The sequence below is a fragment of the Acanthopagrus latus genome, chromosome 12, assembly GCF_904848185.1.
Source record: "Acanthopagrus latus isolate v.2019 chromosome 12, fAcaLat1.1, whole genome shotgun sequence".
NCBI classification, from domain to species: domain Eukaryota; kingdom Metazoa; phylum Chordata; class Actinopteri; order Spariformes; family Sparidae; genus Acanthopagrus; species Acanthopagrus latus.
Window position 1 is genome coordinate 10,166,802 of NC_051050.1, and position 26,670 is coordinate 10,193,471.

A 26,670-nucleotide genomic window follows, 5' to 3' on the forward strand; every position below is an offset into this window, starting at 1 on the left:
CAGACCGCCTCGTGCCACTGACAGAGAGAGAGAGAGAGAGAGAGAGAGAGAGAGAGAGAGAAGGTGGAGGAAGAGAGAAATGGAAGGGGGGAAAACAAAGAGAAGAAAGGGGAGAGAGGGGAGAGAGAGGATGGGGGAGAGAGGAAGAGAGACCGAGAGGTTGAGAGAGAAGGGCAGACGGGGGAGAGAGAGAGAGGAGGGAGGGGGAGGAAAAGAGTGAGGGGGAAGACAGAGATGGATAGAGGAAGAGAGAGGTGGAGGAAGAGGGAAAGAGAGAGGGGACACGGCGAGAGGAAGGGGGAGAGATGGGAGAGAAAGGGGACGGGGAGAGATGAAGAGAGAGATGGGGGAGGGGGGGCGGGAGCGGGAGAGGAAAAAAGTGAGAGAGGAGAGAAGGGGATGGAGATGGGGTAAAGGAGAGAAGGATGGAAATAGAGACATAGAGAGAGAGAGAGGCGTACTTGTATTTGGTTGCAGTTGTGGTTCTTAATTATAGAATTTTATCACAAAAAAACATCAAATGTCAAGATGCTGATGATTAATTATTGATGATATTGTGATGATTTTTTTCTTTGTTTTATATTAATACTATTATTAGTCAGTCATGTTCTGATTGGTGAAGTGGGCTATAGCCTAAAGTACAGTCATTCAAGCCAGAGCACAAGGCGTCTGTCTGTTCTACGTGCACACATCCAAACGAACTAAAGGCAGTGAGCAAAGGCCTGCAGATTTACACTTGTTAGACTTTGGTGTCCCCTGGTGGCAGCATCAAGAAGACACTATATGCTCTGACTGTACCTGATTACAACAAATGTACATCAATCAATCACTCAGTGAATGAATCAACTAGTCGATCAATGCATCATTTAATCAATCATTAATCATCACAACACCATCAGTCAGATTTCAAACAAAAACTAAAACTCAACACTTTTCACTAAATAGCATGAATATCAATGTGTAATGCACGTATGACTCTACCTGTTACGCTTCACATCTACGAAGGAACCACATATTAGAATGTAGTGTCACATTTGAGATGGAGAAACTGTTGCAAATTAATATTTTAATTAGTTAGCTGAATTCCAAAATTGCCTCTATAAATGATTAGCCTCATAATATCACAACTGATATTTCTCAAAACAAAATGGGGAAAGTAACAATATTACAGCAGCAAAAAGGATAGCAAATATAGAGACTTAAAAACAGTAGTAATGAATAACTACCAAAAAACCCCCCAGACATAAATATATAATTAAATTTAAAAATAATATTAATAATAAATTAATTAAAAAAGCAGTAGAAACAATATGAATACCACCCAAAGACTTCTTGGTTACCATGTCAAGACTGTCAAGCAGTCATGATGCTGCTGACCAGTCTATTGAAAAAGGCCGTTGCCACAGCAGAGTCAAACCAGGTCCTCAGGAGTGCCCCCTGCTTTCCAAAGTACCACCTGTGTCTCCTCAGCAGGTTCAGTGCGATCATTATTCCAGTTTGAGTTTTTTGTAATTCATACAACACTGTTCAAAAAAGTAATTTAATACATAGAGCAAAGACACCTTAGGTAGCCCCTGCATAACTTCTTGTCAGAAACCATGTCTAGATTCAAACCTACAACCTCCAGTTGTCAACAATTGAATGCATGCGCACTGAAAACATTCAATTTCACATCTATTTAGACCACTCAAACGTGCCTAACATTCATGAGGAATTAGCAAATAACTAAACATGGATTCAGTGAGGCCACTGTAAAAGAACACAAACAACGTTATGTCCACCTGCCGCATGTATAACGTACTTGGAACAGCCATGTGTTCTGCACATGTAGAGAAGAGATTTTGTCTGCAATAGTTCAACTGTGTGAGCAGGCTAACCATTAGCCTAGTCGCACTGTAGGTTAGTGGCTAACCTAACTTTACGGGATAACGTAACATTAGCCTGAAGCTACATAGTACTAGATAATGTGGGGAAACCAAGTCACAGTTTGTTTTTCAGTAAGGGTATATAGGGACTTTAAATCAACTCAACTCACAAGAATTTAATGAAATACTGTAAGGAATGCTCAGCGGTTAACTCAATGTCCATGTAGTTTGTTTGCTATTGTGAAGGACTAAATTATAGCCAAGTCACTGACTAGCCTACATGATCCAGTTTAATTTTATAGTAATTTGGCAGGTAGTCTTTTCTTTTAGCATTTTTAAATAAGACCCCTTCTATTTCAGTTCTTTAGGGGAATAATGCAACACTGTCAGTGTCAAGCTCAAGCAATGTTTTGTGGACTATAAACTTTTCATCTACATGACTGAATTTTCATTTTTGGATGAACTTGTCTCTGAAATGACATTTTAAAAAACATATGTGGACAATGTACACAAGAATAGGCTTAAATTCTGAGGAAGGTAGTTGGGGAAGGATTGTGTAATGTTTACTAAATTGTAGGAAAAATGCAGACAGTCAATGGGCCTGGATTTTCAATTCATCAATTCCAATTAATTTTTCTAGGGTGTTCTGGGGTTTTATTCAGCTGAAAATGTGAGATGGAAAATATGGCTACTGTCAAGCATGCAGTTCAACTGGAAAGAGAACAGTCTCCAATTCTAAATGGAAAATGAATCAATATCTAAATGGATTCAAATGGGACAAGCCTTTCAAGGACATTTCTCAAAGGTCATTTTGAGAGAACATAAAACAACATGAAATAAAACTATTTTGTGAGAAGAAGCAGGACAAAGTCACATCTCATGATAATGAGCAGAATGTGAGAGATATGGATTATTTTAAAAAGTATGTCTTTGTCTTGATCTATTCTCGTATTCTTGTAACACTGAACAATCAATCACATAAATACATTGTAATTTTTATTTGCATTATACAGCTTACGTTTTCATGTCTACACACAACAAAATATAAAAACTAAATATCTGAATAAAATGAGTCTGAATTGTTGATTGGTGACAAGGCTGAATAAGTTTAGGAAACAAACGTTGGTTAAAAGAAAAAAAGTCAAACTGGGTCACACATCAATAAACAAACTGTCCGGGCACTTTAAGAGTACCCTAAACACTCGGAGGCCCAGTTGAGGAGGCAGTGCAGCCACTTTAGCTGTGTGAACAGACCGACACAAACGCATCAGTAACAGGTAAGCCTAAATTACGGACAGCGCCTGAACGCGTCACTCTTCGGTGCAGCAGGGTACTTCGGGTTACCTCCGAAAAGATCGTGCCAACAATGACAGAGCAGTAATTTGACACACAGGTAACTGCGGCAGAGCCACGCTGATGGGAAATATTTACGGGCGCTGACAGCGGGATTAACTGTGAACCAGGACCGAGTCTTAAGAAAGTCTGAACAAAGCGTGGTCGACATCCCTCGCCGAATCCACCTCTCCGAAACTCTGCGTTATTCCGTCTCCGACGTCGGCCCTGAATGTCTAAACTACCAGGAAATGCAGGTGTGTCGGTGCTCGGTGACAAGTCGCTGGAGTTTTACCGGGATCCGGTGATCTTCTGCCGGCAGAGGATCGAGAAACACCGGAGCAGAGTGTTTGTGTGCCGGCTGCTGAACAGACCCACTGCCTTCATCTGCTCCGTGCAGGGGATGAGAGAGCTGCTGTGTGGTGTGTTATCTCTCTCTCATTCTCTCCCTCTCTCTCTATGTGTTGGTGTTTGTTTGTGTGTGTGTGTGACAGGTGAGCGCCTGCATTTCAAGAGTAAAGCTCAAGGTAGACCTACTTGTTTGTAAGCAACGGGAGAACAGACATGGTCATTAATATTTGAATGATAATTCACACATTTTTATACTTAATGGGAATATTTGGCAATTCTATGAGATGATTTACCGTTATTGTTTTAATTATCTCCATCACAGGTTGTATTCTCACAGGGAAATTGTGTATTTGTAGTTTCTAGTGAGCTCACAGTGACCACTTTGAGTCAGGCTAATTAGTCAGATTTTGCTCTCAAGTAAGGGAACAATGGGTAAATTTCCTCTGTGTGAAGTCAAATTCTCCCCCAGGATTAGTGTGACCTGTCATGGGACAGGCTCGTGATGATGCTGGAAGGGGGTAAAGGAGGATATTACTCAGATTAGGTTTTTATAGACTTCCACCACAGCTAATGTAAAATTGCATTTTTAACATTTATGAAAAATAGCAACTATATGATGGATCAATAATTGTCCTAATTCTAGTGTCAACATATGACATATATATTGATAGAGGCTACAGGAGAGCTAAGTAAGAAAATGTAGGAATATGAGAGGGGGGAAAAGAGAATAAACATCATAAAACACAAAAGTAAAGTTGCTATAAACTAACCTTAAAGCACGATGCAAAGCAATAAGAGTATTACAGTGACCTTTTAGACTAAATTTTAAAGAAGGAAATTAAAACCTCTCAATGCATTATTTTTTTTGTTAATAACATTTGTGAAGCCCAAAATCTTTATAGCTACACATATAACTTGATGTCATACCCAAATAAAATCAATAGTTTAACAGGATAACTAGATTAAAAAAAAAAACAAAAAAACCCCAAAACAGATAGAGGATGTTAATCGGACTTTAAAGGAAATAAAACTAATGTAAATTGTCCCATATTATGCTCATTTTCAGGTTCATGCTTTTCATTTTGTGTGTCTCCTTGAAAATGCTGACATGATTTCATGTTTGAGCGCACATTATTTATCTCATAATGTCCATCCCTGCAACACTGGTGTTCACCCACTGTCTGAACTTTCCATTTAGCGCCTGTCTCTTTAAGGCCCCTCTCGCTCAAAAAAACAGTCAGCTCTGATTGGTCAGTTCTTGCAGGCCTGAAAAAGGCTCTGCCCACCTTGTTTCTTCAGCTCTGTTTACACATCAAATAAGCCCTGGCGGTTCCTTTTAATGCTCAGTATCTGATAACTGTGCATTTCTTCATTTACTGAGTCTATTTACACTTGCAGCACCTAGACAGTCATTGTTACACAGTGTGTTTGACTAGGTGCTGGATGTGTGATCACTATTTATACAGGACATCCATATATTGTAATAAGGTTCATGTTATGTGTTTCAGAGAAGTCCAACTTGTTTCTTAAGGATCCCACTGACTTGATGACCAACATGTATGGTGACACCGTTGTCACCACTAATGGTAAACTCATGTACACACAAAAAAGACCTCAAACATCTTAGGCACTTCCATTTTCCAAAATGGAACCACTGATTAACATCAATATATTCCCTACACTTATGTAATACTAAATTGTTACCATAACAATAAGCTTAAATTAAGCTGTTACACATAGTTATATGAGTTACTTGTATTTGTGTGTTGCAGGTGAGGAGGCGTGCCTGCTCCGCCTGTCTCTCACCAGCCTGTTCACAGGAGGGTGTCTGGAGTCATCAAGCGATTATATCACCAGGTGGGGGAACTAGTGTTGCTGGAATGGTCTTTCAGCATGAATTCACATCATTTGTTGATGTTAGTTTGGGCTGAAGTCTGTGTTGATTTTTATTTTACGACTGTGGTTCCTCTCAGACTGTCTTGAGGTTTCATCAGTACATTTTTTTTACTGTCTATTTTCTGCCCCTTGCTCAATGAATGTAGTTGATGATGCCAGAATATTTGCACAAAGCCTTTATGGCTGCAACAGTGGTCAGATCATTTGTCCACCCTTGTTGAAGGTTTCTTGAGCAAGAACTGAATGCCTGTCACTGCCAACAATAACTACAATAATATTGTAACATGATGATAAAACGCTGGAAAAACATGTGAATGTAGCTTATGTTATTTTTATGATAAACAGAATTTATCAAAATCCACTGCCAGGACATGTTTTCAAACTCTTGCCTGAGACTGAAGTATGTGTGTCTATTTATGTTTCTCCCTCTTTCTTTCCACAGTGTATGTGAGCGCTGTCTGAAGGACCTCTCTCTTAGGTGACACTTAACCTCCACTAAGCACTCAAAGCAATTACTCAAATAGTCTTGATACATTTATGGTTATTAGTTAATTATTTAGATATAGCTTTTGAGGGGAGACTGAACATTTTGTTAATTTATATCCGTGCAGAACAACATCACACGGGTCTCATTAAATCACTCAAAACAAAAGAACAGAGACTTATCAACATAAGATGTTTCCGATGCCCCGTTGCCCAGCTCTATATGCAGTAAAAGTACACAATAACTGTACATAACATGACACATAACAGTTAGGTTGCTTAAAATTGTATTTCCTTGCTTTTGGTCTTATTTGTCTGTGATCTGTGCGTGCGCGCAGTGGCAATCCAGAGTGTGTGTACTCTGCCTTTAAGCGTCTTGGGACAGAGTTGGTGTTGGGCCTTTTCCTGAATGTGCGAGCAGAGGAGCAGCCTGAACTTTACAAGGAAATCGTGCAGCTCTGCACTGAGCACTGGCACGGTAGAGACACAAAGCCATACAATATACACATACACATAAACACCGTAACTCATTCCCTTTGAAACATATCCAGTAAACCAATCATTTCGTTTTTCAACCCTGTGTTGTTAAATGATGATTAAATGAACCTTGTACCTTGTCATTCTGCAATACACTATTGCAAAATCCACCTCTTCCCCTTTTCATTCGGTTCAGTAAACAGAGCTTTTTCCCACGTGGTCTTGACCGTGCCTGTGTGTTTGCTGAACACCGCCTCGTCTGTCCCCAAAGGTCTCATCTCTGCTCCGGTCAACGTGAAGGTTCCTATGTGGTCGTCCGGTTTCTCCACCGCTCTGGACGCCAGAGACAAACTGATGGCCATCATCAAAGACAAACTGGAGAATGACACACAGGGGTGAGACTGCACACGTCTCTGTACATTGTTTCCTAAACAAGCACATACACACAGACACACTTAGAAGTACTTACATAAATACATGTTGACATAGTAATTTACTTATAAGTGTTCTTGTTGTTGATACTCGAGTAGATTTATTGCCAGGAAATTCCTTTGATACTTCAGCACATAAAATGTCAGATACTTAACAGAGTCATACCATAACATATCTTTTACTCAAGTATGACTTTTGGACACTTTTAAAAATGCACACACACACACACACACACACACACACACACACACACACAGTAGAGAGAGAAGAAACCGCCCCACTGCATCTCTTCTTCCCCTTTTCTCTGTCTTTATGTCTTTCTTTTGCATACACACACACACACACACACACACACACACACACACACACACACACACACACACACACACACACACACACACACACACACACACACACACGGGGGTATTGCTCTCAAAGTCACTGCTGATTGAATTACTGTAGAAGCAGGAGAACAACTGGGTTCTTAGCCAGCCAACAGAATTACATTTGGCTTCTCTTTTTTGTTTCTGCTGCCTGTAGATTACCAGTAGTTTTGTTTCCACAAACTTGTTGCACAAGTTTTTATGTGGGGGGGGGAATAAAGAAATTAAGTAAATTTATGTCAGTCAAGCACAGCATTTTGTGTTTTTCAGCCTCTTTTATATACCAAGTTGAAAATGCATTTTGTCCAGCTGGTCAGTTCAGGGGTATTGAAAAACCTTTAAAATACAGCAACAGTACCACGCTGAAAATTGTGATGACTCAATACGACACTGCACAGACAGTCTTTCCTTCTGTGCTGTAAATCAGAGGCTGGTAAAGGCTTTTGATCTATGGTTACAGCATGTTCTTACTTGTTTACTGGAACCATGCATGCATACTTGTTATCTTTTTACATAGCATCTTAATCTGAATCTTGCTCTCTCCTTTCTGTCTTGACGATTCTCTCTAGTTTTGTTGGCTCTCTTCGCTCTTTGCCACTGCCCGACTCCAGCTCTGCCTCCCAGCATCTGCTGCTGTTCATCTCGGCTCTGATACCGAAAGCTCTGGCATCACTGCTCACCTCCTTCACATTGGAACTCAGTGGGAACGAACAGGTACACAAACTTTGCCTTTTAACTTATTTTTCTTTCTGTTTTATTTGAGCTAGAAATGAAATTAACAAACAAAATTTTCTTCCGTGGTCATGAGAAGATGCGCCGGAGAGCGATAGAAGACCCTGATTACCTGCACGGGGTACTGCTGGAGGTTCAGAGACTCTGGCCTCCTTTCATTGGTGGACGCAGAATAGCTGATCAGGTGGGACCGTTTGCATCCTATTGTTTTTCATGAAATACTGAATAAGTATTCAGCACAATACTGAATAAGTATTCAGTATTTATTACCTGATTTTGAGAGATCAAGCCTTGTTAAAACGCCTAAACAAAAACATTTGCATCCTCAGCTACATAAAAGATATAGCCAAAACATTTATACTTTTTTTATTTGCTTCTGTTTGCTCTTATTTTTGCTCTTTTTGTTTTTTCCATAACCCAGTTGTATGAAATGCCTCCCGTTACTGTACAGAATGTGTGACGGTCATTATGACACTTAGCCAGGATTTTGTTTGCCGTTCTCTGTGTTTACTTTTCTCCTCTAGAGGGCGACATGTTACTGCCGCTGAAAGTGTCTTATGCTGAGGAGCCTCTCTCTCCTCTGTGTACTGCACAGTACTGAAAAATTTAAGACTTTCTCTCTTTTGCAGAATTACAATAATTTGCAGTGTTGCAGGTGAGACAGGAGTTACAGTGAAACAAAGTTAGCTACATTACTGTTAGCTTTGTTCATTGGCTCTAACTATTAGTATTTTAGCTGTGTATGTGTTTTAATGCAACATGACATATGAAACGTTATTGGACCAATTACAGCACAGAGGCATTCAGCTGAAATTCACTGAGCTGGTGCTGTAGGCCCAGTGTCTCTGTTATTTTGTACATCCCTTGTTTATTACAAGTGCATCCATTATTTCCACGTGCTTTGTTGACAGGTGCCTCATTATCAGTAAAGGTTTATTCCTTCCTGTAATCTGTTTTGTTGTCTTACATCCTGTAGTTCTTCTGTATTTGTTACAACATTGATTTTCATTAATTATAATGATTGCTCTCTGGTTTGACACCATCACTGTCAGCCAATAGACTCCCACCTTCTCAATTGGCTGGCTGCTTACTCCTAGGACGGGTCGCCCGCAGTGTCCCCGCCTCCTCCTGCAACCGGCTGTCTTTGATTGTTGTGACCTCATCAAACAGCCTTACGCAACAGCCCAATCAGAGGCATTGATCCGTCTCTGTGATTGATCGGCTCCGCTTCCCCGGAAGGAAAGGATGTGGGGTGGGCTGGTGGTGGTGATGATGGTGGGTAGATGGTGCGGGGGGGTGCGAGCGATGTGTGCTGGTGACACTGTGATGCCGAGCGGAAAGTCATTTGTCACTTCTTGGAAAGGCACCAGCACACTTTGATTCCTGTCGGCTTCAGTGGGTCAGTTTGTGACGTGTGCGGTTTCAGATAGTTTAACAGACGAGAGAACTCAAAGAAAAGCTGTGTTTCATTTTTGAAGTCATGTAGTGCAGAAAGTCCATGATATAAAACAGTGAAAATGAAAAGAAAGCAGGATGGATTTGTTATAGTGGGAGAAAGAGTACTAGAATATTGATGCTGACTCAATTTGACCAGCTTGTTTGTGTTGAAAAGTACTTGTTCTCCATCAATGAATTATAATGAACTAATAAAGTAAGTAAATGAATATTTTTTCTTCCAGTTAATCAGTGACACACTGATACTACATGCAGTCCTTTCTGTTGCTTCATTTAGAAATGTATCAGATTATGACACCAATGTGGTGTTGTAATATGGAATAATCAACAGGGAACATAATCGGAAAGAGTGACAGTTGCACCTCCCCCAAGTAAAACCTCCGGGTAAAAACCTCAGACATGCTACTAATAAAAGGATAAGCAGAAAGGGAAGTGTCGAATGGGAAGTGCAAAGAGCTGATGAGGTGTTTATGTGTGCAGGTGGGGGTGTAACACAGAGAGAGATCATCAGTATTCACTATCAGGTGGAAAAAGGAGAAGGTCCATCCAGGTGGAACTAAGATATGCAAAAGTTGAAACAACCTGAATGTGTTTGTGTGTGTGTGTGTGTGCGATAGAGAGCGAGCGAGCAAGAGGGAGAGAGAATGAACTCGGCAAGGGCAGAGGCGTTTCTCTGTGCGAAGCGGGAGAAAGAAAGAGATTTGTAAAAGATTTTCTACTCCAGCAGAGAGAGGCGGAGAGAAAAATGAGAACGAGGGTGCAAGAAAGAGAAACAGTGATCATGTTCTCTGGCAGTCCATTAGTGCAGCGGCTAATGGATGGAGTGAAAAGATGAAGAAAAAAGGGCAACAATTGTGGAAGTGGCCTTTTTGCCTCGAGGTGGCTCCTTTTTCCAGACTCGGGGAATTTTTGTTTTTAAGAAATTTAAGAATCATTCAGGCCAAACATCAGAGTTAAAGAAGTCTCCCCATTCATTTTACTTAAAAGGAGTATTAATAGTAAGTCCCGAGAGCTGTGTCACGTCAATGTTCCCTGTAGACTTTTTATTCTGTTTTTGTGCGTCGACACTACTCACATATGTGCTTCAAAATCCCCCAAACTCATTCAAAGCCCACTGAGCCAGTATGTTCATCCAGTCATTACAGCCTCCGTGTCCAGCCCTTGGATGTTAATGTAGGTCTCAGTGCAAACAGTTAGAAATATCACAACATGTCCCAAACTTGATATATTCAGTTGTCAGCTACTGGAAAGCTGCATGAAAATGTAAATCATCACAAACATGATCCCAGATATATTGTGTAGATAAAGTAAAAGAGAATTAAATGTCAGGTGATGTTAATAAACTATAACAATGTGATGTCTCCCTCTGTGTTTGTAGGACTCCACACTCGCCGGGTTTCACGTCCCAAAGGGTTATGGTGCGATATACATCAGTCAGTCTGTCCACCGCGACCCAGAAGTGTTCCAGCAGCCCGACAGCTTCCTGCCAGAGAGATGGAGCGGAAGGTCAGACTCTGAGTTTATTAAGTTTAGAAGTTGGTGCAGAAATAGACCTAAGTGTCATATTTGCTTCCTCCACACAGTAAAGAGGTTTAGACTTATTTTACTTAGTGAAAATAATATGATGCAGAACACACAGAAGCTGTAATGGAAATGGAGGCATGATACAAAGAACCTCAATGATGAGGAGAGCGAAAACATAAGAAAAGGGAAAAGTGGTCATAAATTCAAGAGAAAGGAATGAAGAAACAACGTGTATTGAAGTGTATGTGGGCACTATATTGTGGGATTTTATGTCCATTTGTATTTATGACAAGTCTTTCCCACACATATGGGAGTGCTATGCATAAAAACACAGTTTCTAACAGGCAGTGAACTCTCTGACCCCTGCAGAAACAAAGAAATCGTGTCTCTCTCTGGGTTAAAGTTTTGTCTGTCTGTAGTCAGCATGTCTCAAAATTACTTGTAACCCAACTTCAGGATGTGAAATGTTGCAACCTTAAACATCACAATTTGTCAGTCACGGCAAATCCATTCTTTGGAAAAATCCTTTGCATGTGATCTCAGAGCATTTTGGTCAGAAGAAAGAAAGACAATATGGAGTCACCATGTTATTTTCAGCAAAATCAGCTCCCTGGATGCTAACTGGCCCTTTTTTTTTATACAATTCGGACATTGTTGAAATGTGTGTTTTGTGAATGACTCTCAGATGGTAACAGTTAAATCACATCCAGTGAAGTTCATCATGGTCAAAAAGGCAGGTGGATTTGCTTGTGAAGGTAAAAATAAACCAATTATTTGAAACAAATTTGAACTGTTGTCAGCAGCAAACCATCCTGACAGTGCTGACCTTTGAGGAAACAGAGAGTTGGAGAGTCTTAAATGGAGGACGTTATCATAGCTGTACAATATCTGAGGTCAAAATGCCAGGCAGGAGTAAATGACCCAGTGGCTGCATAAAAAAAAAAAGCGAAGCTGAGAGCTACCCTGAGATCGATTCACAAGCATGCTAGCTTTTAGCTTGCAAGCCTTGTTACAATAGTCCCAAATGTGTTTATGCCTCCAACATTGCCTATTTCACAAAGTTGTGCCAATAAATATTAGATAATGTTCTAGCTAGCATATGTGATCGGTTTAGACATCTCAGACGTCTAAACTCAGGGACATTACCTCTTGATAACGCTGCTTTGCACTCACATCCATTAAATGAATTAATTGCCGTGTACACTTGTGTAGCTCCAGATGAAGACCACCTCTGCATACACATAAATCTTTAGGTTCCATATGGAAGTGCAAAATCATATTAGTTTATATCATTACTCTTTTCAGTACAATAAAACTCCAGTAAATGAATGAGCCATATGTAAAGGGGTTTCTTTCTTTCTAGCGGTGTCACAGGATGTCAAAAACTTTTCAGCAATCTCAAAAAAGTACTTTTGAAAGAACAATCTCTTCTGTCTAGCGCTGTCATTTTGTATATATAATGAACAATCACAAAAGGTGAAGAACATATTAGCGTGTACTCAAGACTGGAAATAGTTTTGCTGTCTTACTGTTGATGCTGTTGTCTTCATGTACACATCCACTGTGTACTGTTGCAGGCTATTTTCTCAGGGAACTGAACCTGTAACTTTTTGGGACCACATTATACGCAGTTCATCCTTTGAAGATTGATAGAAAAAACGTCTACAGTGTGTGCTGCTCTGCTCACACACCCTTCCTGGCCCTTACTGGGGCTAACTGTGGTATCACATAAACACACTAACAAATGGAAGGAGGTACAGAGAGGAAGCATTTAAGAAATGCATGAAGACATTTTCATGAAACCCATACAGACAAAAAAAAGACAGATGTAGCAGAAGTCCTCTGTTGTTTCATCCTTCCACACACAGTCGACTAGTGATCAACTTTTTCTGGGGGTCTAGACTGCAGCTTGCTTTATGCTTATGTGTTGGAAAATCACGCTTGTTAGCGTACGCCTGTGTTGTTACCATAGCAACCAATGCAGATAGATTAACAATGCCTGCGCGCACAAATCTGACCTGATCACTTTCACATGTGCCGTGCAGCACGGACCAGCCACGAAAAATCAACAGATGTGCTTGGCCTCCGAGCACAAAAGAGATACACAAAGAGACAGTTGAAGACCAGCTCTGAGCCAACATCCGTCGCTCGCACCTGTGTGCTACCTGCTCAGGGAAAAATTGAACCTGACCCTGGCTCCTGCACTAATTCACTTCCTCTGTCAAGGGTTTTTCTATTCATACACACCCTCCATTCACCTGTTTATTCTCATTCATGCCCCTTCATTCAGGCGACAGAGCAAAAGGGGGGGGGGGGAAATCTATGAATGTATGTATGTAGGCAGCTGCTGTCATGGAAACGGGTCACCTGACACCATCTTTACCAATAGGGATTCCCCCTGTGCGTGTGTGTGTGTGCAGGGTGGGGGAGAAAAATGCCTTGTGGAGTGGGATGGGATACAGAAAAATGAGTCAGAGAAGATCCTACCCCTCTTCTTTTTTTTTTCTGTGCGTGTGTGTTTTTATTTATTTATTTGAATTCCCCATTAACCACGGCAACAAGGTAGCAACAACTCTTTGTGGAGTCCACAACAAGGGAGATCCCTCTTTTGTATGGGGCCCTCTATCATTTAAAAGTAAGCACCTTTTATAAGACCAGTTTTATTTAAGCTGACCAATAAATAAGATAAACAGACACACATGTGCACACACAACATCATTATGAGCAATTTCACAGGAAGGACTACGCTCCGTTTATTTTCTTTCCCTTTTTTGCTGCTGCAGCCATTTTCCAAGACTGAGAAATGATTCATCTTTATAGACAAACTCTCAGTGTCTCTTGCTGGTCACGATGTGAGGATTTTGATTTGTGTACTAGTGTATTATATTTTTTGTAAGTGTATATTTGCTACAGCAGAAACATCCTCTTTGTGATCTAATAGATAAGCAAAGCTTTATTCCTTACCCCTCTAATCTTTATGATCCCACAATTATTTCATTTAAGGGAACTGTAATGCAATGTAATGGATGTATGATGCACACATTAGTATAGATAAACTGAACTAAAAAATAATCTTTATTAACCAATGCATTTATCTGCCTTTTATGAAACACAATGTTACCTTATGAATAGGTGCCATAAAGGCAACAGAACACTGCTGAAGGAAGAAATCTGAATGAATAGACAGGTAGCTGCTGCCATGGTAACTGGCCACCTCACACCCGTTTTTACCAATGGGGATTCCCTGTGCTCCCTGTGTGTGTGTGTGCACACACACATGTGATGGGGTTAAAGAATGAGTCAGAGGAGACTTTCCTGGAGACAATATGATGTAAAATCAAGCAAAGGTATTCTAAAAATATACTACAATGAGAATATGGGAAAAAATTGAAATTGTCGTGCGTCAAACTTTGGCCGCATCTTGTAATGTCAGATTCTGTGCCTGAGAGAATACGTTTTCTCACAACGAACCTTTTGAAATCAAAGAATGAAGTGATTTACTGACAGGGTATTGTTTGTGTAGCCATGCAGCAGATCTCCATTGTTGTCAAAATCTATCAAGACTGAGCCACACCTTTGCAAAAGACTCTAAACAACAATGTACAAAGGCGGGGCCGGATTAAATGGATCGATTACACTGGGCCGAACGTATTCCCCCCCGGTGCACATTTTGATATTTGCTTGACAGTCATAATGTTTTAAATGGCACATGATTATTATTATTATTATTATTATTATTATTATTATTATTATTATTATTATTATTATTATTATTATTATTATTATTATTATGCCCATTACTATATATTATAGCCTTTTTATTTATATTTTTGTGTTCACACGCACTTGGTTAGTCATGTATTTATAGAAAAAAATACAGTGCCTGTTTCAAGAAATGAATAATTACACATGTAATAATTGAAGGTATGGATCTGAGATTCCTTTCGGTTTATTTTTTGAAAAATGTTTTAAAATGTGTGTTAAACATTATTTTAATGTAGGCAGTCAATATTCCTTCCCCTCTGTCCGTGCCTAGTTGCAAGGAGGCCCGAGGCATGTGCCTCGGATGCTTTTGTCTAGATCCTTTCCACACATCCTGCCCACGTATACCGATCGTTAAGTTTATGAGGCAGCTGCATTCACACAATAATCCATCTTGCCAGGCTGCAAGCAATGCATCTCTGTCTGAACCCAGGTGACATGGTTTAGGTGTTAAGAGGGTTCTCTTGAAAACAGCAGTGACTTCTTCTAAACAGGTTAGCGTTGCTGCTGCTAGCATAGAACAGCACTGAAGGATTTTCGCAATGCAAAAGGTGTTTTCAGTCTTCTCCAGACTGACTGTGGCAAGAGTTTGAGTTACCAAATCTGGTTCACTCTGATAGGTTGAAGTAAGCCTGTAATAGACAGATGGTTCATCCAGTCATCTGCCAAGTCATTTTTGAAGGTGCCCTCTTTTTTCCAATCACTTTCCAAGGACAGCTCATCATGTTTCTGTGTAAGAAAACCTTCTGGATCAGTTTATTACCATCCTGCTGCTGTAAATACTTGCTAGTGCTCCAAATTCACCTGCTAAAATCAGCCCCCAACAAATGCATCACTTCCTGTTCTCGTCAGCGAATTGATTACTAACATGTCCCTTGTCCACTTGTTCTAGGAAATTGTTTAGTATTTTTTAGAAGGACCGTTAACGACTGTGTTTGTGACCCATTTTTACATTTCTGATATTCACTTCTTCAGGAGGAACCGATTGGCTTGAGGCTAAGAGGTAATTGTTGGTGTAGGAGATGCGATGTTTTGATTTTTATCAGCCTTAACTAGTGAATTTCCCTCAGGATGAATACATTAACTGTGTGTGTGTGTGTGTGTGTTTGCTGTAGCTACTCCTCCAAGCCTCCATTTATCTTCCGGTCTGTTTCCCTTTCCCTTTCCTCCTACCTGCTTCTTTCTCTGCTCCTCCATCTGTCAGTCTTCCTGGCGATTATTTTCCTGTCTGCCTTGATAGTTGCCTGGCTCCTCTCCCTGCCACCTGGCTGTTTAATAAAATGACTGCAGTCCTGTTACATAACGAGCCCACCTACAATAACTACACTTTAACCACATCGTCTATTTGTGTGTCTCGGTGCGATAGTTTGCCTACGTTGTCGGCTGTGTGTGTCCCGGTCATCCTGCGTGTTTGTGTGTGTGTGTGTGTGTGTCTGTGTGCTTTTCCAGTTGGAAGCAAATAGCGGAGCTGGCAAGTTAACATCCTATCAGCCAAACGCCCACACAAGCTCTGGCCGTAGATAAATGAATCGGAAACGCTACCAAACACAGATAAAAATCCGAGCTACTGCAGCGGGTCGTGTCGTTGGATAAATCTGAGAGCAGGGAGTTTCCTACGTGTCAACAAAAAATACTGACATCTGTTTTCATTTGAACAGCAAGTCTTTGATAGGTGATTGCAGATTAGAATGTGGTTACTTGGTACTTCACTCAATCTCAGGAAATCAGCTGCAGAGAAATTCATACGGGGGGGGCGTCTTTAAAAAACCTCTTGCTTTGTGGATGTTTTTTTCTGTAGCATCACTCCACTTTTTATTTTTCTGTGTGTTGCTTGCTAAAGTTCTATGTTATTGCTCATTTGCACATGACAGTCCAGTATTTTGCTGCATCTCATTTGGACAGAAGGAATAATATACTAGTAAACAACAGCATGGAGCCAGAAATGGAAACGTTTCAGTGCTCAGCTGTTGCACCTCTGTTAAATCTAAGACTTCATTAGATAATTGGCAAATTTAAATGTCTTCTAGGCCCAGAGCTCAGTGCTAGCGTGTCAGAGTGCTCTCTCATTACAGTAGAAAAATTAATTATACTGTACAACGGATTATACGTGTCTAATTTACTTCCCATCCACTTAGCATATTTGATGTAGCCTTTTGCTGGTGTGCTTGGTAAGACTTCCCCTCTCTGTGTGTCTCAGTTTTACAGGCCTGCATTGTACGCTGCACATCTTACTGTTTCAGGATGAGCCTAATAGAACATTAAACCATTAGACAGATGCTGCAGAGAACACTAATATTCTCCCTTCTCTCTCTGTCTCCCACACACACAAAGCCCTCTCACACACACTGGGCCCAGACTATACACACCACTAATGCTTCCTGTTTGCCTTTAATCAGAGCTCAGGTTTCAGGAAGACAGGATGCATTAGTGGTGAGAGGGGAGAAATGGCCTGCATTAACAGGCTGTTGACAAACCTGTCAGCTGGAAACAACCAGCATCTCTTTATTTTGAGCATATTTTTAGAGGAGTTAGAGCAGGTACGGCGGAGAGAATCAGACAGGCAACATGTGTCAAGTAGTGAAAATGATTCAGGCTCATGTTGCGTTACTGTGCACCTTTAGACCTGTTCTTTGGTGTCGCGGCGCTTTAAACAAAAATGCATTTCCAGGTCAGACGGGTGCTATTTTGAGTCCTTGAACTTGGCTCTTAAAGGCACTCTGTGGAATTTTTGTCTACTGACTGTAGTCTGCGCAAAGTCGATCCATGTTTTAAATTGCATTATGCATCTTAACATAGCTGAAAGTACATAACAGTCTTCAGGACAGGAGGCTGCTGAAAGACTCACCAAAAGTTCTAAAATATCAGACAACAAGGAGGAACGATCTCATTCTCCATACGTGCCACACAGCTGATTAGATAAAATTTGTTGTTGCATGTAAATACCAGATCCCATTTATCCCATCCCATGCAAACAGTCGATCTGAAATTTTCAATTAAAAAGGAAGAAATGTTTTGTTTATAAATAACATCTTATTTGTTCATGAAGGTCTAGGTTCACTTTATTGAGTGATGACTACTAACTCTACTATTACTGATGAGCCCATTGGGCTAACGCTTCTAAATCCATGAAAGCTCAGCGGGTCTGTCAGTGATTATCACCCATAATCATTTCCCCAGTAACCTCTCCGGTAACCTTAAGAACCTAAGGTCATCTTAATGTTACTGAAAGAAACAAACAAACCTTTAAAAGAATAATTTGAGTGTAATATAGAAATGTTAGCGTGTAAAGTGTAAAATATTTATTCATAGAAAAGTTAATGTTGACCTCAGCATGCTAAAATAACCACAATGACAATGCTAACATGTTGATGTGTGGTGCATATAATGTTTGTACCATGTTAACATTTGGTAACAATAACTTGATGGCGGATGTTTGTACAAACAAATACATGAAAATTCATCTGATAGTTGAAGAGATATTTCAGTCTGGACTAAACTGGTGGACTGACTGACTCATGACACAAGCATGGCTTGAAATATTAATTGTGTTGATAGAAGTCTATAAAGTGTATTAAAAATAAATGGATGGACATATTCAGACAATACTGCACTGTATTCCATATTAGGAGTGAATACAGTGTTGCGTATGAAAGACATTCTTACTGTGCCAGATTTGATCACATGTGCATGAATTAAAGATGAACAAGATTTACTTGTATGAACAGTGACCACTGGCCACCATTTGGATCCAATCACTGGTTGAGTGGTGTGACGTCTGACCATCATGGCGTCACATCTGATGTGGATAACAGCGCCTTCTTTGACAGTTTTGTAGGGAACAAGGGCATGAAGTCATTATTCTGCAGAGAACAAACAATGAATGGAATTTAAATACAGTCCTGAGAGATTCCTCAATGAGGGGCTTGAGCGCTCTGATGTGTACACGATACTTCTTAAAAAGTTCTCTTTTCATCTAACACTCGCCAGGATATTGATTTTTGTGTCTCTTGACATTTTGTGTGTATGTTTAACCCTGTAAATCTTTGTGTATGTGCAGGAATGCAGGCCACGAGCACTTCCTTTGTTCCTTCGGCAGCGGGGCCAGAAACTGCATTGGAGTTAAACTTACCGATGTCTTCCTTAAGGTGACTTTCTTTCTTCATACCACTGCCTCACACTGACACACATGAATATATACACATACACGCGAATATGTACATACGTACACACAAACACACACACACAATATAATTTGGGCCACTTTTCATTCAGTCTGTAAAATTGTCTTCTTTTTGGCAAGGGAGGTAAAAGATGACAGATGGTTGTCTTTTTCACTTCCTATCAGACGTTTAATATGTGATTTTTAGTTACTGAAACAGATGCAAAGAAGAAGTTAAAATCCTGAGATGCTGAGACATCGGTGGTTTAGTCGCAGCCTCTGCGCGTCACTTTTAATTTTGTGCCTCTGGGTCATATTTGAATGGAAGTTTACTGGACTGAGTTAAAGGTCAGTGAAGAATGTGTTTCCTCTCTTGGGGTAGGAAGAAACAGAGCTCATGTAAAAATATTGTAGGCACCAAATGTTGTATGAACTGAACTTCATCCACCCTCCTTATTAGTGTCCTTATCTGTTTTAAATAATACCTGGCCATTTGTTGTAGTCATAGATTTAGAATATTTAACACAAAATAGCACTTCTTTAAAAAGATGATGAAATTCCTCCTTTCATGGGGACCTTCTTTTTTTCGATGAGAGCTGAAAGTCTCTACGGAATCCTTTACTTCCAAAACAACAGCAGCACGTGAGACTGCCTTCAGTATATGTGTATGCTGAGACTAAAAATAGTGTGAATTAAGGATGTCACTATTATTATGGGATACTCCGCGTTATATGATATAATTTTAAGTGCAACTGAAAGTGCTCACTGTTGGGAGAAAAAATGGTAATTTAGAAACTAAGGGGACACCAGCAGAGAGAAGTCTCTGGGAAAACCCCTACTCATCTTTTGAAATAACCAGAAGGACTTTTTTTCAGTCAGTCATCGATGTAGTCATCATAGTGATGTGGATTTTGTCCGGTAGCATTCCTGAGTTTTGTAGCTTAACTTACACTTAATGGAATAAAAGAGAAACCAACAATGACAGAAAGAGGTGAACCATCCCCCAACCATTCAGGAAGCACTGCTTGTATGAATGATGAAATGCTTAGTTCAGTGTGTGTGTGTGTGTGCGTGTGTGTGTTTATTAGAGATATATCTATATATAGCTAAGAGAGCTCCGGTACAGACTGTCCTGTTTGAACCACCTGATAGTCCCCAACGCAGAACTCACCATAGCCACCAGTGCCTATATACTCCAGAGACACACACACAAACACACACATACATGTGCAAACATGGCCCACGGAAGGCTACAGAACAGGACAGGTGTGTTACAGGTATGACAACAGGAAGGACAGAGATTTATGTCCCATGTGAGGAGGTTCCCTGTGCGAACAGCTGTGTGTTGAGCCTCGACACCAGGGAGTGGAGGGTGACACCAGTTTGAAAACAACCACTGTGAGCCACTGGATTCCCAAGGTTTAAACTGGAAATGTCACAGTCAAAGCTTGTTAGGGGAAAAGAGACTGAATCTTTGCTTTTCTTTGTTGTAACCAATAACGTCACACTTAAAGGCACAGTATGTAATATTTATATTTTCAACAAGCTTCAAACCAGGAGAAATCTGTTATTTTATTTGAGGTAATGGTGTGTTTCACTTGGTTGCCTATGATAAGTGTCATATTCTCTTGCCCCTTTTGGTCGCTGTCACTCCTGATGTGTATGTAAAAAATATAAAAACCTATAAAAGAAAAAAACCATGAAATGTCAGAGTTGGTGAAATATCTAGCTGTCGTTTACCAATATTTTTGTTAGTCGCTCTTGATAAGAAATAACATTATTCATTGGTGTTTGCTGCGCTTTCTGTTGCTGAATAAAAACGGCAACTCCCATGATTCCACAATACTTCACAATGGCATCAAGCTCCATCTTTTGTCAGCGTATTGTTTTTGTTGAGAGGGTTAGGGTTAGCTGGAGAAATAAGCAGGAACAGCAGAAACATACTGTGCAGTTAATGGACTTCTACTATGCACACTTCCCTTGATATCTGTTGAAAGCATATTGTTTTCACACAGCAAATTATACAGTAAAAACAATCAACTCAATCATGTTCTCATCACACATAAATCCAGACTCAAAGGTTCTTATTCTTGATAGCTGCATAGATGATGTCAGGTGCCATACCTTCGCTCCAGTGGCTCATTATTCCAAAACCTCAATAGTCTAAAAAAAATTTCAACCAAAAGCCAATTTGTCCTACGGCACTCCCTCCCAAACAGCCGCCCATTCCTCTGAAAATGCATGTGACTATTATTTCATTCTTATAAAACCCTGTTTTAACGCTTACATACTCAGAGAATGGATAAACTTCATGAAGAGGGGTTTGTTTTATAATATATGGTTGGCTAATGCAAAGTTCATAAGCCTCTCAATGATTTGTTGAAAGGCTTGTGAAGGCCTGACATGCTAACACTGTGATCATTTCTGCAGCAACACTTTAAATTTACCAAAGAAAATGTAGTTCTGTTGTATTTTGAGCCAGTGGGCTCCGCAGTATTTATGACTTCATTAATTGCCACATCATCTGTTCATCATTGCTGTTTCTCAATAAATGTGGCAAGACAGACCTGATGAGAGAGCACGGGGGAATGAAGCAGATTGCAACACTCAGCCCATGAGGGGCTTATCTCAGCAGTTGACTTCCGTTGAGTCAGAGGGTTAACTGACACGCGCAAAGGACGTTATTTAACCACCTCTGGTGAATTACAGTCACTAAGGCGGCATTCACGTTTTTTCTTCCCAGACTGTTAATGGGCAAAAACAGCAAGGCACGTGTACAAAAACAATATGGATTGGGATGTCACTGCAAGCTATCCAAAATGCAACAGTGAGGGATGACTCACACACACGCACGCGCGCGCGCACACACACACACACACACACACACACACACACACACACACACACACAGTCATGAGTCATTGTTAATGTTAGGCTTGACTGAACAGAGCTCAGGTGAAATGTCCAATGCCGTTTAATGATCTGCTCTCTCCTCATTCAGGTCTCTTCATTGTTAAGGAGGACAATCATATCTCATTACTGAGAACTGGTTATTCTAGATAACTAGAGGCTGCTTGTTTTTTTTTAAATTTTATTTTATAGGCATGTGGCTTGGATGGGATAATGTAGGCAGAACATTACTATGACTTTCCAAATGGACAATGGATAAACATCTTCCATGTGTATATATAGTGTATATATTGAGGGTGACAGTCGTCAATTCCTATTTTAATACTGTTAAAGCTGATAGTGGGCACAATTAGTAATAACTTTGACATCAGCTGGCAGGTCATCCAACAAATTGTTATTTGAATAACTTGAATAACAGCAATTCATACGGCCTCATAACATCCAGAGGCTGGTTGATAAAATAATGTTAATAGCTGATGGAGAAGGACCAAAACTCTTGTGTAAATTCATCACAAAAACACTGCTAAATGGTTGTGTGCTCTGTTTAACAACGCTGTGTGATGCAGAGCTTTAAAGAGTGTCAACTTATCTGTGACAACACTGCATTCCTATTTCCTAAATACATTTAATTTTGCTTTCCTTCAGTGTTTTATATAGGTTCCTATGCATGTATAAATAAAGTATTTGCCAACTGTACCTCCTCATACCCACAGAAAACACTGCTCCTGAAACACCTCGTTAGTAGACCCGCCTTTATTCCTGTGGAGGCGGGTCCCTAAAGGGGCAGGAGCTTAAACAGAGGCTTCTCAGACAGAGGGGGAATACCATGTTGCAGCTCAGGACAGTATGAGTGTGAGACTGATGTGTTTTTTGAGCCTTAAAAGCATTTAGACCTATTCTAGTAGCAGCCCAAAATAAAACTCTGAATCTCCTTTAATACTGTATGTCAGCAAATTTCATTTGATTTAAATTAAATTATTGTTTCCCCTTTTATTTATCTTTACTTTTTTTTTTTTTTTTTTATCTAATTCAATATTGTCCAATCCAGTCTAGTTCTTTTTCTCATCCATTGTATTGATGGTGACGCAGTGACGCAGGCTCGTCACTTGCTGTCAGCTAATCACTGTCAACAACATTAATTCCATGATGTCATTCAGAGCAACGGGTTCAGCCATGCTCCTGTTAGCTTAGCTCTCTGAGCCTTCACAAAAGTTGCTCTCTGCGACGCTGAGCAGCACCGCCTGACCCAACACTGCCGTGTATCGATGGACATGAAACGCACACACTGTCCATCACCTGGTTGAGGTTTATTTTGCACGCACTGGACCTCATCTCTCACTGCAACCTGCCGTGTTCTTACTCAGAGACCATGCCGTCTGGCCGATCGGCTCTCTGCAGACTGACCACTTGCACATACCACCACACACACGCGAGGGCGTGACCAGAGTAAAAAGTAGACCGCGGGGATCTAGGTCAGAGATGTGACTCATCGCCTCCTTCCTCCATCCTCCCGCTCCCCTCTTTCCTCCTCCCCCACCCTCATCATCCTTTCCCCATTCCTCCATCCCTGTTCATTCATCCCGCTCCTCCCCCTTTATCAGGAAAATCTTCATTCATAAGGACGAGGGAGGCATGGCGAAAGACCCTGGTGGATGCAATTGGTCGCCTCTTTGGCTAAGTATGATCCAATGGGTAATGCCGACTGTGATATCACCAGCCATGGGGATCTGAGTGGAGTAAAATAGAAGAGAAAATCAGGTTATTTCTGTTGTGTGCCACCAAAGTTCAGCTTTTACACAAATAGATGATAACCAGTGACTTTTGGGTGAAAAAATGGGAGTTGTGCACAGCTAGAAAAAGCACTTATTGACTGTCAAATGCCTACATGTATAAAGAAAGTGTTTATGGTTTGAGTCATTTCTGCCGTCAACCATGTCCCAAGGACCTAATGTTCTGTTCCAGCTTGGCTGCTGAAAGGTGTTGCGTTGCTTTGCTATTTTCGAACCAGGAAAACAACATAAAAACAGACATGCAGCGTGATGGAGGCTGTAGCTTTACAAGTTGGAGACTTGTTCAGCGTTGGCGGAGGCTCTCGCTCTGCCAAGTTCCTTCTGGTTTTAATATTTTGTTTTTGCACTGCTGTAGAAAGATTTGGAAATATGACTGAACACCCCCACCGCTTTTAACTTTAGACATCATCCTTCGGGCAGGACGCAAGTTCCATTGACGTCGATGACGCAAAACAAAACAGTTTTTCTTGTGTTTTGCTGCCAGGAAGCGTGCACGTACCTGTTAAAGCACTACGACTGGCGTTTGGACCCTCCATCGCAGGACCTCGAGTACAAATGGCTGCCTGTGTCTCGCCCCGCCAACCCCCCCACCATCTCCTTCACCCGACTGGATCAGACCAGATCTGACAGGAGCGACACCAGCTAGGGATGCACAGTATGTTTAGTGGTATACCCACTGATGAGCTGAAGGGGGGAGAAGCACTGAAACTGTAGCCTGAGAAAACACACACACACACACAGAGGGAAGCCTGCAAACTCAGAGGCTTTCCCCCGCTGCGTGTAAGACAGTGACGGTCACGGGAAAGCCGAGGAGTGTGCTGGTTTCACTTTGTGTGTTCCTCTGCCAGACACTCTGCAGCTCTCCTTCGATGAAGCTGCAACACAAGAACAAAAAAATGACTCATTCTTCCATCATTGAATGTGACACCGCTAGACAGCATTTTCTGTCTATTTTTTAATGAGTAATTTATTACAGTTTATAAAGATTCGCCATACAGCTCGCTGAGCCCGTCTTATACATTTCCTCGTCGATGAATCAAACACGTGTTCCTTTTCTTTCGATTTTTCACGGCGGAATTTGTTATGAACAAAAATTTCAATTGCCTTAAAAAAAAAAAAGGCAGCTTTTATACGCTACAATCTCCATTTTGTTCCTCACACCGCAGTTTCACGATTCAAACCAACATAAATCCAAGGGAGCACGCACGCGTACACACACGTGCACACACGGGGGTAATCCCTCAACCAGCACTGCTTAGCAACGGTTCCGTCATACCGTCACTGACTTGCTCCCTTTTAGTATGCAGGTCTCACACACACACACACATACTAACCTGGTTATATTTTGAGAGCGGTTGGCAGTGATACACACACCCTCTGAATCACATGTAAATGATGCCAGAAGACATTTCAAAATAACCTTAGCAACCTGATTAATTGTAGGCACATGGATCAAAATCTAGATGATAAAAAATATGTCACTTGTTATTTATTAACATCATAGTGCTGTACACATTCCTTCTATCATATCACATTTTGTTTTTATTTGCTTGTATCTTTATGCTTTAAAATGTTTTTGTTTTTTGTTTTTTTTATGTTGTCATCTGGTTTGGGACAGTTTGTCCCTTTTATGATATGTAAGTAAAATGAAAAAGAAAATTCTAAATATCAGGTTTCATTGTTTTTGTGTGCCTGTGTGCTATTTTTTTTTCCTTTGTCTTTTGTAATGTGAGCAGCGCTGTCTTCAGGATGAAATGTCGTTAACAGTAATGCTTACGCAAACCACTGATACTGTCACATTTGTACGTGTCAGAGGCAACGTGCCATACTGACATTTTTGTCATATCAGCTTACGAGCTGGAGACTGCAGTTTGATACTGCAGTGCAACAATTGTAGGTATCGTACCACTGGATATTTTTAAGCAGACCTCTCAACAATTCTCAGCCATTTCTTTCTTGTGCCTTAACTTATCCAGAGCATTGGCACAGCATTGTTAAAATATAAAATGGAAAATTTAACCTAAAGAAATATAAAGTTGCCACATATACAGTCTCAACATAACCGTGGTTTGCAAAAATGTACATTGTCAACATTTATTCAAAACACTGGGTTGCATGAATATGAGACACTTTTACGAAGGCCCTTCAAATAACTGTAGCCAAAGCGAAACATGTTCTTAGTTGAACTGCTTTGCTGTGGTTGCTGCAGCTAAAGTGAATATGTTGAAAAAAGGCAGCCAAGTGATATGTTGTTGCTGGTGTTGCAAAGATGACTGGATCATTTGGACAGCACAGGAGAAAATGTGAGTTCATTCACTCATTTAGTCTATAATACTGTAGAAATGGATCACCAGTTAACCTTCCATTTCCTGGGTGACCGGTGGCAGACAAAATTGAATCTGGAAAGGTTTATAGAGAGCCAGTGGAAACGCTGATGGTTTCACTCTTCTATATCCATTATATTGTGCATTCAACATTTACTTCATAACGATACGTTGAAGCATAAACCAGGCAATTGTCAGTTTAAAGTGCAGTAAAATAACAAACATACCACACAATTCCAGTTTCAGGACAGCTGTTAAATTGTCTCAAGTTGGCTGAATTTAATTGCAAAAATAAACGAATCCTTTATTTTATAAAGTCTTAAAGATATATGCAGATATATGTTCTGTCTGTACCACAGCAGTTTGAGTGAAGCCTGAACAGTGTGACGTGAATAAAATGTGAGCTATGCTGCCTGCAGTCTGCGTTATCATCTATAAGCATGTGTCTCAGAAAGATGCTTTTGTCCCACCGAGAGTTGCCCAACAAACCTACTGTGTTCTCTTTGCTGCTCCCTCTCTCTCTCTCTCTCTCTCTCTCTCTCTCTCTCTCTCTCTCTCTCTCTCTCACACACACACACACACACACACACACACACACACACACACACACACACACACACACACACACACATACAACCATCCTCCCACTTATACACACTATATTGTGCTGCAGACGTGCATATTTCTCACTTGTCTCACTGAGTCTCTGTTTCTGTCCTGCACACACATACATCACACAGGATCTGGCAGAAAATGGGGTTCTTGTGAACAGAGTGGTATGACTCACTGCTCTCC

General features: G+C 40.6%; 1 protein-coding gene across 1 annotated transcript; it reads left to right on the top strand.

The window, feature by feature from the left end:
• The first annotated feature begins 2,875 nt into the window (after positions 1-2,875).
• Positions 2,876-26,293, top strand: LOC119030401 (putative cytochrome P450 120). The gene is made up of 12 exons (XM_037117951.1): positions 2,876-3,142; positions 3,259-3,619; positions 5,057-5,134; positions 5,321-5,405; positions 5,887-5,922; positions 6,266-6,405; positions 6,676-6,799; positions 7,789-7,933; positions 8,031-8,135; positions 10,785-10,912; positions 18,750-18,837; positions 24,036-26,293. Exons 2-12 carry the CDS (start codon positions 3,430-3,432, stop codon positions 24,195-24,197), a joined length of 1,281 nt encoding a protein of 426 aa, XP_036973846.1. The 5' UTR covers positions 2,876-3,142; positions 3,259-3,429; the 3' UTR covers positions 24,198-26,293.
• Positions 26,294-26,670: the final 377 nt, after the last annotated feature.

Excerpts from the sequence above, each read along its gene's own strand:
- LOC119030401 (XM_037117951.1), top strand. The coding sequence starts at position 3,430 with ATGTCTAAACTACCAGGAAATGCAGGTGTGTCGGTGCTCGGTGACAAG. Across the intron at positions 5,406-5,886 it reads TCAAGCGATTATATCACCAG|TGTATGTGAGCGCTGTCTGA; the intron begins GTGGGGGAACTA and ends TTCTTTCCACAG. Across the intron at positions 6,406-6,675 it reads CTGCACTGAGCACTGGCACG|GTCTCATCTCTGCTCCGGTC; the intron begins GTAGAGACACAA and ends CTGTCCCCAAAG.